At 38.5% G+C, this 17,013-nt stretch overlaps 1 protein-coding gene across 2 annotated transcripts; it reads left to right on the top strand.

The window, feature by feature from the left end:
- The first annotated feature begins 5,495 nt into the window (after positions 1-5,495).
- LOC122994334 (myosin-7-like) lies at positions 5,496-16,961 on the top strand. 2 transcript variants are annotated; one of them, XM_044368959.1, is made up of 37 exons: positions 5,496-5,704; positions 5,788-5,931; positions 6,024-6,180; positions 6,272-6,299; positions 6,385-6,493; positions 6,605-6,697; positions 6,803-6,866; positions 7,358-7,456; positions 7,557-7,660; positions 7,764-7,902; positions 8,518-8,636; positions 8,727-8,876; positions 8,984-9,154; positions 9,325-9,634; positions 9,796-9,872; positions 10,166-10,371; positions 10,508-10,631; positions 10,727-10,863; positions 11,409-11,664; positions 11,761-12,003; positions 12,089-12,265; positions 12,352-12,497; positions 12,584-12,674; positions 12,784-13,173; positions 13,302-13,428; positions 13,504-13,622; positions 13,704-13,900; positions 13,980-14,163; positions 14,239-14,404; positions 14,490-14,614; positions 14,724-15,032; positions 15,131-15,334; positions 15,425-15,721; positions 15,881-15,985; positions 16,077-16,172; positions 16,360-16,494; positions 16,838-16,961. In XM_044368959.1, exons 1-37 carry the CDS (start codon positions 5,504-5,506, stop codon positions 16,856-16,858), a joined length of 5,820 nt encoding a protein of 1,939 aa, XP_044224894.1. In that variant the 5' UTR covers positions 5,496-5,503; the 3' UTR covers positions 16,859-16,961. The 2 variants fall into 2 exon arrangements, with proteins under 2 accessions (XP_044224894.1, XP_044224893.1); XM_044368958.1 differs by having other exon boundaries at positions 6,385-6,697.
- The last annotated feature ends 52 nt before the right edge of the window (positions 16,962-17,013 follow it).

Genomic DNA, 17,013 nt, shown 5'->3' on the forward strand with positions numbered 1-17,013 from the left:
TATATATATAACAACTATAGTGAATATATTTTGACTCACTATATCTGTTATCATTAGCCAAGTAAAGTCTGTAGAACTCATTCTTCTGATGTTTAAAAGTCACTCAGTCAGATGATCAGCAGAGGGCACTGGTACATCTTATTTTAGTTTGGTTAATAAGGTAGTTGCTAAAGAACAATGTAACCCTACCTACTGATAACACCTGTCATGCTATTTTAATCCTGATAATTGGACACAACTGAAAAATAATTAGTAAGGTGTTTTTATTTGGAATTCAAGTATTATGTATTAACGTAGTCATTCTTGCAACATAGCAATTCCAAATAAACACAATTACAGTGTTTCTCAAGTGGTTTAAGTGAACTGAATATTTAAATGAATTTCAAGGTTACTGGAGAAAGTGAATTAAGAAGCCTCACAAGTGACAATGTGATAAGGAGAATTTAACACCTCAATCCTTTACTGAAAAAACTGACTAAGTAGAGTCTGCTTGTTAGCACAACTGAGGAAAATTTCACAATTTCAGTAATAAATTTGGTGACAGGAGTCCATCAACTAAGAAACTGCAAAAATGTCTGAGGAGAATGCGCCACTGCACATTTTGAGTTTGCAGCTGTTTTTGCATATATGGCATGTTTAGGATTATTAGAAGGAGATATGGGTAGCATGAGCAACATGCCTAGTAGTGGACACACTGATTGACAAGTGAGCTATGAGATGTACAGAAACACCACAGCTAAGTATCTCTTTAAAATAGCTAAAATAGTATTGTAAAAAAAAAGCTGTAGTGTGAACTAATGACAAATTCAATTTAGTATTGTTATATTATTCTTACGCAAGGCAGTCCAAACTGAAAAATGACCACATACGCATATCAAATCTCTTTTGGACACAGTAAATTGATCATCCTCCAGTTGGGGCCCAACTTTTACTTTTTACATAAATGTAGCTCATAATATTTCCTTCACTTTTGATGAGACTGCAGACTAAAAAGATCTGAACTAGGATAAGTTGAAACTACTAACCTTCATATCAGTAGTGGAGGTCAGTCTTTCTCTAGCAACGAGCATCCTCTTTTCAAGCCAGAGGAGGGAGGGCCATTTGTAACACAGAGAAGAGGCAGACTTGACAAAGATGTCTGACTGACAGAAAATAATCTGGACTTGGCGTATTAAGAGGTAGAGTCCTCCAAAAGATGCCTGGTGAATCAAAGCAACACCATTTCATCAATCAAAATAAGATATTGATAGTAAGACTACATTATGACAAGATTGTATCTCTAACAGTTATCCACATCAGCAGTGTTTTAAATAGATTCTCATTTATTAATCCAAGAAAGTAAAAAGTACCTTTTTATTCACCCAGTCTTGGTCATTGCTTCATCAGAAGAAAAGCAGTACTCAAGATATGAGTCCACACAGAAGTCCACAGTCTGAATGAGTGGGGAGAAGACAAGGCAAGAGAACAATCAACTCCAGTGAGTCTCTGCCAGAACTCAGAACCCCCTTAGAAGTAACCTTTCACAACAACACAGAACAAATACTAACAATAGCTTTGCTGGCTCCAGTTTCAAACTTAAGTGAGGCAAGGTGCCTCACACCTTCCCTTGTGTGTTCATGTGATCATAAAAGTCAGAGATACAAGGACTGTGGACAGCTGGGAATGAGACCTTTAATGGATGGCTGAGTGCTCCACTAGAGCCTGGAATAGACAGAGGGATAAGCAAAGGAGACGAGAATTCTGGAGTGAAGGCAAGCAAGGACAGGGCCTGGTAGGATGTGATGTGATAGAAAAGAAGACAGCTGAGGTTTGGTCACATTACTGGTGAAAATACTTTGTAAGATTTCAGTATACCTGGGTTTTAATTATCATGTCAAGAAAATCAATTAACATGTTTCAGAAAAGGTACTGGTTGCCATCAGTAATGCTAGTTTCAGGTTGACTTGCCTCAGTGTCCTTCATAGTAAGACACACTTGAGTAGTTGCATGCAATTTTTAAAATTTGGTCTGAATACAGATTCAGATTGAATATTCTTGCATATAAATGATATAGTATCCAACATAACGCTACATATACTGTAGTACATACAGTACATTACTTGTTTTCTCGTGGGCTTATCACCTGTCACTGCTGATCAAAGAAAAAATAAAAAGCTGTCCTGACTATCTACGTCACAAGCTGTCCCCAAACTGTCCTCTGTACCATCAAGCCCCCAAAGGCAGCCAGCAGGAATTTCACAAGTTATCTTTGTGCTCAAGGATAAAGAGAAGAAAACAATGGCGTGTCAACAGAAGCAGGCCAAGGGCACTCACAGCAGGTACCTTTTGTACAGGTCTGAAGTACGGGTCACAGTGATATGAATTTGTTTTAGAGCACAATTAAACGTTGCACATCTAGATTTTTCATCTGAATTTATTTTGAACATTCAAAGAGAGGTGAAAATACAATGAAAAAGATTACTTAAACAAAACCAACCATCTGATTTTAAAAAAATACAATTTACAGTGCCACACACACATTTTTTCTTAAATCAATTAATTTAATTCCAATTAAAAACATTACCAGGAGTTAATTAGTCTTCCCTTTATCTTCGACAAGTAGAAAACAACAGGTTTTGACAAGTTTTGATAACTTTCGTTCTGTTGTTTGACGAATTTTGTTTTAAACTGATCTGCTCCTTAAAAAGTAAATCAAGGTAAAAATAAGCCTTTTATATGTCATATGAATAATTATACAACCTAAAAGAAGATGAGGACTTTGCACGCACAGCCACTAACTTCATCATAAAAAGTTTGTACTTTTATTATACTTACAGTACTGCTGCATTCTTTCTTCTAATGTTCAGGAAGAGGCCATCATAATAATGATTTCAATTAAGATAATGTTTGAATACAAGACCATATCTGAGAAACTTCAAATACAAGGACACCACAGACACAAGACATTTAGGTAAAAATATACATATGAATAGACCCAACATAAATGTAGAGTCACAGCATAATCACACATTTGGTTACACTAAAACCTGTGTAGTGCACTGATTTGATACATCAAAACTATAGCTAATTCAAATGTACAATGCTAGTTAGTATAAATGACCTCAGGGATCTGTTTGTACTAGTGATTACATTTAGTGTCAGCCTTGTTCAGGACTTTTTTGTTGTTTTGTGTACGATTTGCTGATAATACAGAATGCCAAGGCACAAACCAAAAGTTTGAACACTCCCTACAATAACCTATATTATATCCCTACACACATCCAACTGCCTTGCTTTTGCATGAATTGAATGTACTGTGGATAACACTTGTATTGACATCCTAAAAGGGCATACTATCAGTGACAGTTCCTACAGATTTATGGTTTTCAGCTATTTCACATGTCTCGCTGCCAATTTGTATTGGGTATCACATGTAAGTGCTTTTGACTCACGATAAAATGAGATTTTGAAATGAGATCATCTCCAAAGCCTATTTGTTCTCTAAGTAGAGAAAGTTTAGCACAGTTCCAGGCCATTTAAAAGTGTTAAGGTCCACCTCCTTATGTTAAGCCACTAATTCATGTCATGTGAACTTGAGTTGGATGGCCTACAGTCTCTGAATATTTCTATTGATGATAAAGAAAAGGAAACAATGCCAAATGGACAGGGTTGGAGTCAGTGTATAGACCTAACTGTGAACAGTGGTGAGTGATAATAGAAGGGATCTCACAGCTGTGACCTTGGCCTTGTCTTGTCTCTCTATAGACAACAGCTGCAGCTCTTTATTCTCCCTCTTGAAATGTATTTCACACCCCATCACTTGACAGAATATTATTGAACTTTAGATCTCGAGATGTTTGATGTCACATAAATTGTTGTTACCTGCTAGCCACCCTTATTTAGACTTAGCAGAGGCTAAGTCTAAGATGAAACATGTCTGTTATGAATAAGACATAAATCATTATAAAGTAAAATGAATCTCTCCTCTAAGCAACAGATAGCCATCAATATACGTATTCTGAATCATGTGTAACATCCCAAAAGATGACAAGATCAAAGCCTAATTAGTGATGTTACGCAGCATACAGTATATTAGGTCCCATCACGTGTTGATTCCCCGACATACAGTACATACTGTATAAATGGGAAATAATTACATAAGCACTGATTTGATATTACTCCTTTTATTACAATTGTTTCCATATATGTAGAATAATCAAACAACACAGAAACAATAACTAATTTGATTTTCATCTTAAAATGTGCTTAATTTTTATCATCCATCCCGACTGATGACTATTATTCCAGAACAACTTCATATAACTTAGTGGGACAGAGGAGAATTACTTGATAGACTGTAGCCTGTCCTTGCTCCCCCACCTCCTGCCATCCCCTTTCTTTGTCATGTCCAGCTACTCTGTTGTCCACAAAGTGAGAGCAACAAATAGCAGCACTAGGCTCTACCCAATTTGGAGAATGCTTTTTGTGATATGTAACCTGGATGCCATTTCTCTGATATTCATCCCCATATTTGGTTGAGTATCAACCTTTATTAATGGAGAGGAAGCCTGGTGTCAGCTACTGGATCCATCATTTCACTTGACAGAGGTTGACAGTCAAAGGTAAGAAAAATACCCAACTGTCGTGTCCTAAGTGTGTGTCGGTGTTCGACAATGTTCACTTGAGATGTTGAAATTACTTTCAGCTGTACAATTTCTGCTGTTAACTATTTTTTTGTAAGAGGTTAGTGATGTATTATGGTGATGAAGATTATTTCTGTTACTGTACTTTGTGTTCTTTACTTGCCAAGCTTGCTTTATCTTAACTTACAATGATGTAATGTGACATTTGGTTTGCTTCTGTCTACTTAATATGAATAGCACAGATCTTCATTTCCTGTGAGGCAAAACCCCTCAGGTAAAATTCACAACTGCATTTATGTAACAGTGTGATATTCTTTCATACTGCAGTAAAACAACAGTTCACCCAATTATTTTTAAAGTATTTTGCTTCTCAATTAATTGTTATGATTCTGCCTTTTTGGGGTTGCAGTTATGTTTGATATTGAAAATCATAAGGTCTGAGACATCCAAATTTATCCAATGTAAAGGACCTCTGCATGTGTCTGTTACTCTGTCACTTGTTACTTAGTGGCTGTAATGTTGGTGATACATGAATTTAAGCTTAGTTCTGCATTTCTACTTGAAGACATCATGTAAAAGGTTAAAGGTTTTAAATAATTACATACACAATTTTGTAAATATTCTAATAATATAATATTATTTGTCTTATCTGTTCTTGTATAGGGATATAGAAAACTTGTGTTTTCAAGGTTTATTATGTCTTATTTATTTGGTATTTATTTATACAATTTATTCTTAAACTAACAGTATGTCTGTTTTCCTAACCCTTATGTTGTGTGTGTTTTATTGGGCCTTATATGATTAATCACTAGGACATACCTTTGTGTACAAACAAAATCACAGACCGTCAAAGATTTTTAAAATTCTTAACAGGTTTAAAAATGGGTGATGCAGCCATGGCGGAGTTTGGGCCTGCGGCTCCTTTTCTTAGGAAGTCAGATAAGGAGCGTCTAGAAGCCCAAACTCGTCCATTTGACATGAAGAGGGAGTGCTTTGTTCCTGACCCTGAGGTTGAGTACGTCAAAGCAACCATCAGTAGTCGTGATGGTGACAAAGTCACTGCTAACACTGAGTTTGGAAAGGTATGTACGTCATATGAATTTAGTTCAAATGTATGCTGAACACAAGTCTTGACCTTTAAGAAATGTGTTATCTTTTCCCACAGACTGTCACAGTGAAGGAGTGTGATGTACACCCTCAGAATCCACCAAAGTTTGATAAAATTGAAGACATGGCGATGTTCACCTTCCTCCATGAGCCAGCTGTGCTATTTAACCTCAAAGAACGTTACGCAGCATGGATGATCTACGTAAGACAATTTACTAATGTGTAACTTTGCTTCGTTGATAGACATCTCAGCATCTGAAACCATTATCCTCTATCCCTCTCTTAATATGGCAGACCTACTCTGGGCTGTTCTGTGTGACTGTCAACCCCTACAAGTGGCTGCCAGTCTACAACCAAGAGGTGGTTGTTGCCTACAGAGGAAAGAAGAGGAGTGAAGCTCCTCCTCATATCTTCTCCATCTCTGACAATGCCTACCAGTACATGTTGGCAGGTACATAATCTATTTTAGCCTTCATTTTTTTAATGTTCAATTGTGAAGTCATGTCATCTGTTACTGATATTTTGATCATTTCTCTCGACAGACAGAGAAAACCAGTCAATCCTTATCACGTAAGTTACATAGCCAATAAAAATCTCTTCAATATATAAGGCTTAAAAGTCTTGAACTAAGACTTTTTATATCTCCTCTACTCAGCGGAGAATCTGGTGCTGGAAAGACTGTCAACACCAAGCGTGTCATTCAGTACTTTGCCAGCATTGCTGCTGTCCCAGGTGGGAAAAAAGATGCAGCTTCTGAAAAGAAGGTTTGTATTATATTATACAACCAAAATATCAATGGCAAGTCAGACAATATTTTTAAAAGCTTTCCCAGAATTGACACTAAACCTGAAGTTGTGTCTTTGTTTAAAAAACAGGGCACCCTGGAGGATCAAATCATTCAGGCTAACCCCGCTCTGGAGGCCTTTGGTAATGCAAAGACCATCAGGAATGACAACTCCTCCAGATTTGTGAGTATCTGTGTGACTGCAGTGAGGCTACTTGATTATCATTAATTGACTGGGAGTTCATTTTTTCATATTAGAAATATAAATGAACACTACTTTTCCTCTCAGGGTAAATTCATCAGAATTCATTTTGACAACCGAGGAAAGCTGGCCTCTGCTGATATTGAGACTTGTAAGTAAGGCTAAATCCATCCACACACCCAATTTCAAAGCCATTTATCCTTTGTAGGGTTGTGTGGTGCTGGAGCCAATCTCAGCATGAGAGGCAGGGTAAATCGTGGATGAGATGCCAGTCTCCCAGAGGGCTAACACACATATTGAGCAAACACACAAATTTACACTCAAACTGGTAGGAAATTGTGAGTCGCCAGTTTTCCTCACCGACATGTCTTTGGACTGTGGTAGGAAATCTGAGCGACCCAAGAAACCCACACAGATACAGGGAGAACAAACAGACTCAATACAGAGAGGCCTTTGCAAAACACAGGAGATTATTGTTGTAACCACTGAGTCAATGTGCCACCTATGTAAAACAAAATGTTCGACATTAAATTGCAGAAGCGCCAACAATTTTGTTTCGTAATTGTAGCTAAACCTACACCTATACAGCAAATAGTCCCATGCTGGAACATAATAACCTAACATATATTACATCTCTAACAGACCTTCTGGAAAAGTCCCGTGTGACTTATCAACTCAAAGCTGAGAGGGACTACCACATTTTCTACCAGATCTTGTCTCAGCAAAAGCCTGAACTTCTGGGTAAGTGTGCAATATACAGTACATATGATATATGGTTATTAGAGTATAATGTATTGTAATACAAAATAAATATTTATCTTTTTGTGAAATATCCTTTTAGAAATGCTGCTTATCACCAACAATCCCTACGACTACGCTTTCATCTCTCAAGGAGAGACAACAGTGACCTCAATCAATGATTCTGAAGAGCTGATGGCCACTGATGTGAGCTGAACCTTCGATTCACAACAGCAAACAAGTTTTAGCCATACATCAATTTATAACAAAATAAGGAAATACCAGAATTACATTTTTTGATTTCATTCAGGATGCCTTCGATGTGCTGGGCTTCACTCAGGAAGAGAAGAACAGTATTTACAAGTTGACTGGCGCCATCATGCATTATGGTAACATGAAGTTTAAGCAGAAGCAGCGAGAAGAGCAGGCAGAGGCTGATGGCACTGAAGGTGAGAGAGTTATATATAAGAGTTATATAATATGTGGAAGTGCATTATTATAATTATTATTTAATAATAATTTGATCAGATAAAAATTTCAACCATCTGTGTTTTTACATATCAGTATACTATATCACATAGTTACAACGGAGCAAGGATTTTTTTCAGTTCTTGCTTTTGGTATTAAGGGTTTTGTTTGACATTTTGCATTTGCTACATTGAGACTAAAGATATATACAAATACAAATGAATGAGATTGACATCATGAGAGCAGCTGTGTCCGCGCAATTCAGACTCTTGCACACCACGTGACAGCTGAGCCCCTACACCAACTGAATCTGAACCTGTTTTACAGCTGCACTAAGCAAGATTTTAATGTAAAAAATAATCCCTTGGAGCCATTGCAAGTCATAAACTGAGACTGTACCAAAAAGAGCTTATCCACGTCAATCAAATCCTGTATTATTCACAAAGTTTGCCCAAAATCATTTCAATGGTCACAACAAGTTCCAAATTAAAACCTGAGAGCAAAGTAAAGCGTGTCATGTTGCACCCTGACAGAAAAAAGCTGAGAGCAGAGACATTTTTTGTTTATATGACTCATGTATATCCTCACTTCCTCAGATGCTGACAAAGTAGCTTATCTGATGGGCCTGAACTCTGCTGACCTCATCAAAGGTCTCTGTCATCCAAGAGTCAAAGTAGGAAATGAGTGGGTCACCAAGGGACAAAATGTTGCTCAGGTAAGAGTATACAGCATGACTTTTTAGTTCAATTCCAAAATAAAGTCCTGAAAGGTTTAGTCAGGTCATTTTTATGCATTTCCTTGTTAGGTCTACTATGCTATTGGTGCACTGTCTAAGTCAGTGTATGAGAAGATGTTTCTGTGGATGGTAGTCCGTATTAACCAATCCCTGGACACCAAGCAGCCTCGCCAGTATTTCATTGGTGTACTGGACATCGCTGGATTTGAGATCTTTGATGTGAGTTTGGAATGGAAAATGCAAAGCTTGTGAACTTAATTAATATTTTTGCTTTGCTTTGCATTTTTATGCCTGAGCTAATTTTTATACTATCCATATTATTACAGTTCAACACCTTTGAGCAGCTGTGCATCAACTTCACCAATGAAAAACTGCAACAGTTTTTCAACCACCACATGTTTGTACTGGAGCAGGAAGAGTACAAGAAAGAGGGCATTGAATGGGTTTTCATAGATTTTGGTATGGACTTGCAGGCCTGTATTGATCTGATTGAAAAGGTGAGTTTTTGGATTTATTTGGGCAAATCAGAAAATTATCATTATGTTACATTACCCAGGTATTTCTATAGTTATTTCTGTAGGTTTTTCCTGAAACCTAATATCTATTTATTTTGCTTGTCTTACAAAGAAGAGAAAATATATTACTTTTTTCATTGTATTCTCCTCAGCCCATGGGTATCATGTCCATCCTTGAAGAGGAGTGCATGTTCCCCAAAGCCAGTGATGCTACCTTTAAAGCTAAACTCTATGACAACCACCTGGGAAAATCCAACAACTTCCAGAAGCCTAGAATTGTCAAAGGGAAACCAGAGGCTCATTTCTCCCTCGTTCATTATGCTGGAACTGTTGATTATAATATCAACAACTGGCTGGTGAAGAACAAGGATCCTCTGAATGAGACTGTTGTCGGTCTTTTCCAGAAGTCTAATCTCAAGCTTTTAGCCAACCTTTTTGCCGGGTATGCAGGAGCTGAGTCAGGTATGTTGACATTGATAATAGTAAAACATTGTGCAAATCAATTAAAACTTCAAGTAATACAACAATAATATCATGATTAACATCTTGATATAGATTAAATTACTGTACAGTTTTTGTACAGTTTTCTGTGGATTATATTTGACAGAGTGATTTTTATTTAGCTCAGGACGGTGGTGGGAAGGGCAAAGGTGCCAAGAAGAAAGGCTCCTCCTTCCAAACTGTATCAGCTTTGCACAGGGTGAGATTTCTATGTTCTTTTAAAATTCACATTTTCAACAGTGGTTATGGATCTATGCTAGAAGCACTATAATAATACCAACATCACATGTAATTGCAAGGCTATTGGAATACAGCAAAGATGAAAAGAGGGTCTAAAAATGTTCTTCCGGTCAATAATTTACCAACAGTACTGTGTACAACATACTTTCCCCAGGATATAAACAAAGATAATTACTGAGTTCTGATAAACAATGTAATTTTAAAAAAAAAAGAAAATGAAAATGAAAAAAGGTATGTGTTCAAAACTTGCAGGAGAATCTGAACAAGCTGATGACCAACTTGAGGTCTACTCACCCTCACTTTGTGCGCTGCATCATCCCCAATGAGACCAAGACTCCTGGGGCCATGGAGAACCCTCTGGTGATGCACCAGCTGCGCTGTAACGGTGTGCTGGAAGGCATCAGGATTTGCAGAAAGGGCTTCCCCAACAGAATCCTCTATGGAGATTTCAAACAGAGGTTTGCATCTGATGAACAAATCTACATTTAAAACTACAAATGCACTGAAGTTATTGTAATGTCAGAATTGTTGAGGTGTTTTATAAGATATTTTCACAACATGCAAAACATTTCATCTGTTGTATTTTTGTCAAAGATACCGTATTTTGAATCCTAATGCCATTCCTGAGGGACAGTTCATCGACAACAAGAAGGCTGCTGAGAAACTGTTGGGTTCTCTGGATATTGACCATGAGCAGTACAAACTGGGGCACACCAAGGTGAGTGTTTTCAGTGTTGGTTAAGAGAATATGCAATATGTATAACAGATACTGTATATAATTACTGACTATCAAATCTGCCCCTATAAAAAAAGGTGTTCTTCAAAGCTGGACTTCTGGGTCAGCTAGAGGAGATGCGAGATGACCGATTAGCTCTAATCATCACTGGCATCCAAGCTCGGTCACGAGGCCTTCTAGCAAGAATTGAATTCCAGAAGATTGTTGAACGCAGGTAAGAGCTCACAGCAGGACCAGACCTTCTCAACAAAAACCCTTGACAAAAAGTAGTACCTCAAAATTCACATGTACTCTACCTTCAGTACACAAACCAAACAGTTTGACTGAGCCCCTTAAACCTTAAGCACTTTGTTGACTGTTGCGCTACTTTCTTGTTGTTTCTTATGCACTTGTCTACTTCCAGTCATTTCTTATTTTAATTATTAACAAAATAAAACAAAAAACAATCACTTCTGTCCAGTGCACTTTCTCATTGCACTTGTACCTAGTCATCTACTTGAGAATTTGTACCGCAGCTCTTTTAGAGTCACTGTCATCTAATGCCTCGCTTGTAGGTGGATTTGGATAAAAATGTCTGCCAAATAAAAAAATGTAAATGTAAATTACTGTCATTGCAATAAACATCAAGAACAGGAGACTATTGTGAAGGTAGAGAATTGTTTTAGGGTGTATTGAGGAGGATATTTGTTGCAATCAGGTTAAAATTGGATCTTCACTGCTGGAAAAGACTTAAAGACAATGATAATCTGTTATCAACAGGGATGCACTACTTGTGATCCAGTGGAACGTCCGTGCCTTCATGGGGGTCAAAAATTGGCCCTGGATGAAGATGTACTTCAAGATCAAACCTCTGCTGAAAACAGCAGAGACTGAGAAGGAGATGGCCAACATGAAGGAAGAATTCCTGAAGTTGAAAGAAGCTTATGCAAAGTCTGAAGCTCGTAGGAAGGAACTAGAGGAGAAAATGGTCTCTCTTCTCCAAGAGAAGAATGACCTGCAGCTCCAAGTTCAAACTGTATGTTTCAAACTGTACCTTTCAGCATTGCAATAAATATTACTAATATTATAAGACTGCTTTACTGTATGGCATGCTTTATGTTTTTAATAACAGGAACAAGATAATCTGTGTGACGCAGAAGAAAGATGCGAGGGCCTGATCAAGAGCAAGATTCAGCTAGAGGCAAAACTCAAAGAGCTGACAGAAAGAATGGAGGATGAAGAGGAGATGAATGCTGAACTCACTGCTAAGAAGAGGAAGCTGGAGGATGAGTGCTCTGAGCTGAAGAAAGACATAGATGACTTAGAGTTGACTCTGGCTAAAGTGGAAAAAGAGAAGCATGCCACTGAAAACAAGGTACTGCAAAACACTTAAAATGACTCTGTGTGTCCCAAATAACATCCATGTTTAAGTCTTTGATAAAAATGTCTTCTGGCAATAGGTAAAAAACCTGACTGAGGAAATGGCTGCTTTGGAGGAAATAATTGCCAAGTTGACCAAGGAAAAGAAAGCCTTACAGGAGGCTCATCAGCAAACGCTAGATGACCTGCAGAGTGAAGAAGACAAAGTCAACACTCTGACCAAGGCTAAGGCTAAGCTGGAGCAGCAAGTGGATGATGTAAGAATTTACAAAATCAGGTGGATATGCATGTAACAAAAGGTAAATGACATTTGAAAAATAAAATTATTTATGACCACCCACAGCTTGAAGGTTCCCTAGAGCAAGAGAAGAAAGTGCGTATGGACCTTGAGAGAGCAAAGCGGAAGCTTGAAGGAGACCTGAAGTTATCCCAAGAGAGTATCATGGACCTCGAAAATGACAAGCAGCAACTTGAAGAGAAGCTGAAAAAGTAATATGAAAAGTACACTTTTAAAAACACAATCAGATTTTAACTATTTGTCAGCGGGTACATTTTTACGTTTTTTTTATCCACAGGAAAGATTTTGAAATTAGCCAAACCAATGGCAAACTAGAGGATGAACAGTCGATGAATGCACAGCTCCAGAAAAAATTGAAGGAGTTGCAGGTAATAATTTAAATGGGATTAAGTAAATTGAGTAAGCTATTGCATGAATATAACATTTTAAGACCACAATTTAGAGCAACAATAAAGTTTTACTTTAATTTTGGTCTAGGCCCGCATCGAGGAGCTAGAGGAAGAGCTTGAGGCAGAGCGAGCTGCCAGAGCTAAGGTGGAAAAGCAGAGAGCAGACTTGGCAAGAGAGCTGGAGGAGATCAGCGAGAGGCTGGAGGAGGCTGGTGGAGCAACAGCTGCCCAGATTGAGATGAACAAGAAGAGGGAGGCTGAGTTCCAGAAACTCCGCAGAGACCTTGAAGAGTCCACTCTGCAGCATGAAGCCACTGCTGCTACACTGAGGAAGAAACAAGCTGACACTGTTGCTGACCTGGGGGAGCAGATCGACAACCTGCAGAGAGTCAAGCAGAAACTGGAGAAGGAGAAGAGTGAGCTCAGACTGGAACTGGATGATGTGGTCTCCAATATGGAACAGCTTGTGAAGTCTAAGGTAAAGTACTTTTATGTATTATATGTTGGTCTACTGATTTTGTTATTAAAACTTTCTTTGTAAGACTTTAACAAATGTGACCCCTCTCAAGTTCTTTATGTGCCATTGTTAATGCTTTTCAATTTCAGAATAATTTGGAGAAAATGACCAGGTCTCTGGAAGACCAAATGAATGAATATAAAACAAAAGCAGATGAGGGACAGCGTACCATTAATGACTTCACCATGCAGAAGGCAAAGCTTCAGACTGAGAATGGTATGCATTTGATCTGAAAAGTGGGTTTGTTTGGTGTGTCATGAAGTACTCATTTTATTCTTTTCTCAAAATTAGGTGAACTTGCAAGGCAGCTTGAGGAAAAGGATTCCCTGGTATCTCAACTCACCAGAGGAAAACAGTCCTACACTCAACAAATTGAAGACCTTAAAAGACAACTGGAGGAGGAAGTCAAGGTAGCATCCAAATACCAGTGAGAACTTCTTTGGTTCAGATATTGGTACATAAAAATGCTGGAAGGTATACTCTCATTTCAGGCCAAGAATGCATTAGCACATGCAGTGCAGTCTGCTCGCCATGACTGTGACCTGCTCAGGGAGCAGTATGAGGAGGAGCAGGAGGCCAAGGCTGAACTGCAGCGCAGCATGTCCAAGGCCAACTCTGAGGTGGCTCAGTGGAGAACTAAGTATGAAACTGATGCCATCCAGAGGACCGAGGAACTGGAGGAGGCCAAGTAAGAAAAATATATTTTAATGCAAACAACACTGAAAATTAAAAAGCAATTAATCCTGAATAAATTCATCATAATCCAGAAAGAAGCTGGCTCAGCGTCTGCAGGAGGCTGAGGAGGCGGTTGAAGCAGTGAATGCTAAATGTTCTTCTCTGGAGAAGACCAAACACAGACTGCAGAATGAGATTGAAGATCTCATGGTGGATGTGGAGAGGTCTAATGCTGCTGCTGCTGCTCTGGACAAGAAGCAAAGAAACTTTGACAAGGTTTACATTCATTACCTATTATTTTACTGCAGGTATGAGGTAAATCATTTATCTAAAACGTGAACTATTTCTCAGGTCTTGGCAGAATGGAAACAGAAGTATGAGGAGTCTCAAACAGAGCTGGAGAGCTCTCAGAAGGAAGCCAGGTCTCTGAGCACTGAGCTCTTCAAACTGAAGAACTCCTATGAGGAATCTATCGAGCATCTGGAGACCATGAAGAGAGAGAACAAGAACTTACAAGGTCAGACAAATTAATTGTTAAAAACCTTCTATGAATTATTTTCTTATGATAATACATTAACAGTTTGTTACATTTTGACCCATAGAGGAAATATCTGACCTCACTGAACAAATTGGTGAGGGTGGAAAGAGTATTCATGAGCTTGAGAAGATTCGAAAGCAGTTGGAACAGGAGAAGTCTGACATTCAAACAGCTCTGGAAGAGGCAGAGGTATGTTTTGCCTTCTGATGAAGGACCTCAAGCACCTTAATGCACTTAATCTGCAACAAGTAAAATCCCATTAAAAATAATCTATGTGAGATTCTTTTTGTCTTTCTAGGCCTCTTTGGAACATGAGGAAGGAAAGATTCTTAGAGCCCAGCTAGAGTTCAATCAGGTGAAGGCTGATATTGAGCGAAAGCTGGCCGAGAAAGATGAAGAGATGGAGCAAGCAAAGAGAAACCAACAGCGAATTGTGGATACTCTTCAGAGCTCTCTTGAGGCAGAGACTCGCAGCAGGAATGAGGCCCTCCGTTTGAAAAAGAAGATGGAAGGAGACCTCAATGAGATGGAGATCCAACTAAGCCAGGCCAACAGGCAGGCAGCCGAGGCCCAGAAACAACTTAAATCTGTTCATACACATCTTAAGGTATGTATTTTATTTCAAATAAAATAACACCTATGACATACTGTATTAGGTCATCACTTGATTTGACCTGCTTCATACTAAACACCACACTCTTCCAGGATGCCCAGCTCCAGCTTGATGACTCTCTTCGAGCCACTGATGATTTGAAGGAAAACATTGCAATTGTTGAGAGACGCAACAATCTGCTTCAGGCTGAGGTGGAGGAACTCAGGTCTGGTCTTGAACAAACTGAGAGAGGTCGCAAACTTGCTGAGCAAGAGCTGCTGGATGTTAGTGAGAGGGTGCAGCTACTGCACTCACAGGTAAGATGCAGTCATTGCATTTGGCACAGTTCTTTTCTATTATTTTCAATTTACTGAACAATTCGCTGATAAAATTTTGCATTCACCCAGAACACAAGTTTGCTAAACCAAAAGAAGAAACTGGAGTCTGATACAGCCCAGTTTCAGACAGAAGTAGAAGACGCATTGCAGGAGTGCAGAAATGCTGAAGAGAAGGCCAAGAAGGCCATTACTGATGCTGCCATGATGGCAGAGGAGCTGAAGAAAGAGCAGGACACCAGCGCTCACCTGGAGCGTATGAAGAAGAACATGGAGCAAACCATCAAAGACCTGCAGCACCGTCTGGATGAAGCTGAACAGATTGCCATGAAGGGAGGCAAGAAGCAAGTGCAGAAGCTTGAGTCCAGGGTGAGTATCAATCATATAAGAGAAATCAAATGAAAAATCAAATCAAAAACACTAAATCATCATAATTTCACATATTGAACATATTAGAACTATAATCAAAAAGTCTACCCCAAAACATTTAATATAACCAGCCCAATCTTTATGACTTGTCTCCAACAGATCAGAGAACTGGAAAGTGAAGTAGAGCTTGAACAAAGAAAGTCCAGCGAAGCTGTCAAAGGAGTACGAAAATATGAGAGACGAATCAAAGAGTTGACCTATCAAGTAAGTTTCAATTCATTTAAGAAACGGTGGAGCACTGAGAGTGTAATTTCTATTCAAAATTGCAATTATTTTGTTCTTTTTTTGTTTTCAGACAGAAGAGGATCGTAAGAATCTTTCCCGTCTGCAAGATCTGGTAGACAAGCTACAGCTGAAAGTCAAATCCTACAAGAGAAACGCAGAGGAGGCTGTAAGCACTCTCAGTATTTTAGGGAAACTATTAAAGGAAAAAAAAGCATAAAAGCTGTCCAAGCCAACAGCACCTGTGCGCATATTTCATACCATGCCCATTTCTTGCTCAATACAGTAAAAGCCAGGTGACAGGTTTCTTTCCCCATTCAGTGAGTAATTGTATTTCTTTAATTTACCTTTAACAGGAGGAACAGGCCAATTCTCATCTGGGCAAGTTCCGTAAGCTTCAACACGAGCTTGATGAAGCTGAAGAAAGAGCTGACATTGCTGAGAGCCAGGTCAACAAGCTACGTGCCAAGAGCCGTGATGCGGGGTCAAAGGTCAGTTCTTGATTTTTTAAAAACTTTTTCATTTTTATGTTATGAACACAATATAACACTGACAAACTCTAATCCTAATGTTAATGCGGCTGTCACCTGGATATTGTATTATGATTGAAATACATAATAACATGCCATGTAAACTACAGCATTTTGTCCCATCAGAATCCATACTGCTGATGAGCCAGATAATATAATTCACAAATGCCAACAGTATAATAATAGTGACAGTGAATCCTCAAAATGTTTTGATTGTTCCATTGCTTCACAAATTGTAATACATTAAAAAAAATAGAAAAGAAATGTGTCTCATTGCTTACATTTTTTCTTTCTCTTATTTCAGAAAGGACATGATGAGGAATGAAGCTGATGGAATAAATTCTTGTCTCTGAGGCACTTGTCTGACTGATGGTGTCTCCCTAAGCATGTCAGTTGTTCAGTAGAATAAAATGAATCTGCATCTCAAACTGTGCTTTGGCTTTTTTTTGCTAACTTTACCATGTCTTAGTACATTTGAAA

Source organism: Thunnus albacares, chromosome 12 (genome assembly GCF_914725855.1).
Source record: "Thunnus albacares chromosome 12, fThuAlb1.1, whole genome shotgun sequence".
In the NCBI taxonomy this organism is placed as follows: domain Eukaryota; kingdom Metazoa; phylum Chordata; class Actinopteri; order Scombriformes; family Scombridae; genus Thunnus; species Thunnus albacares.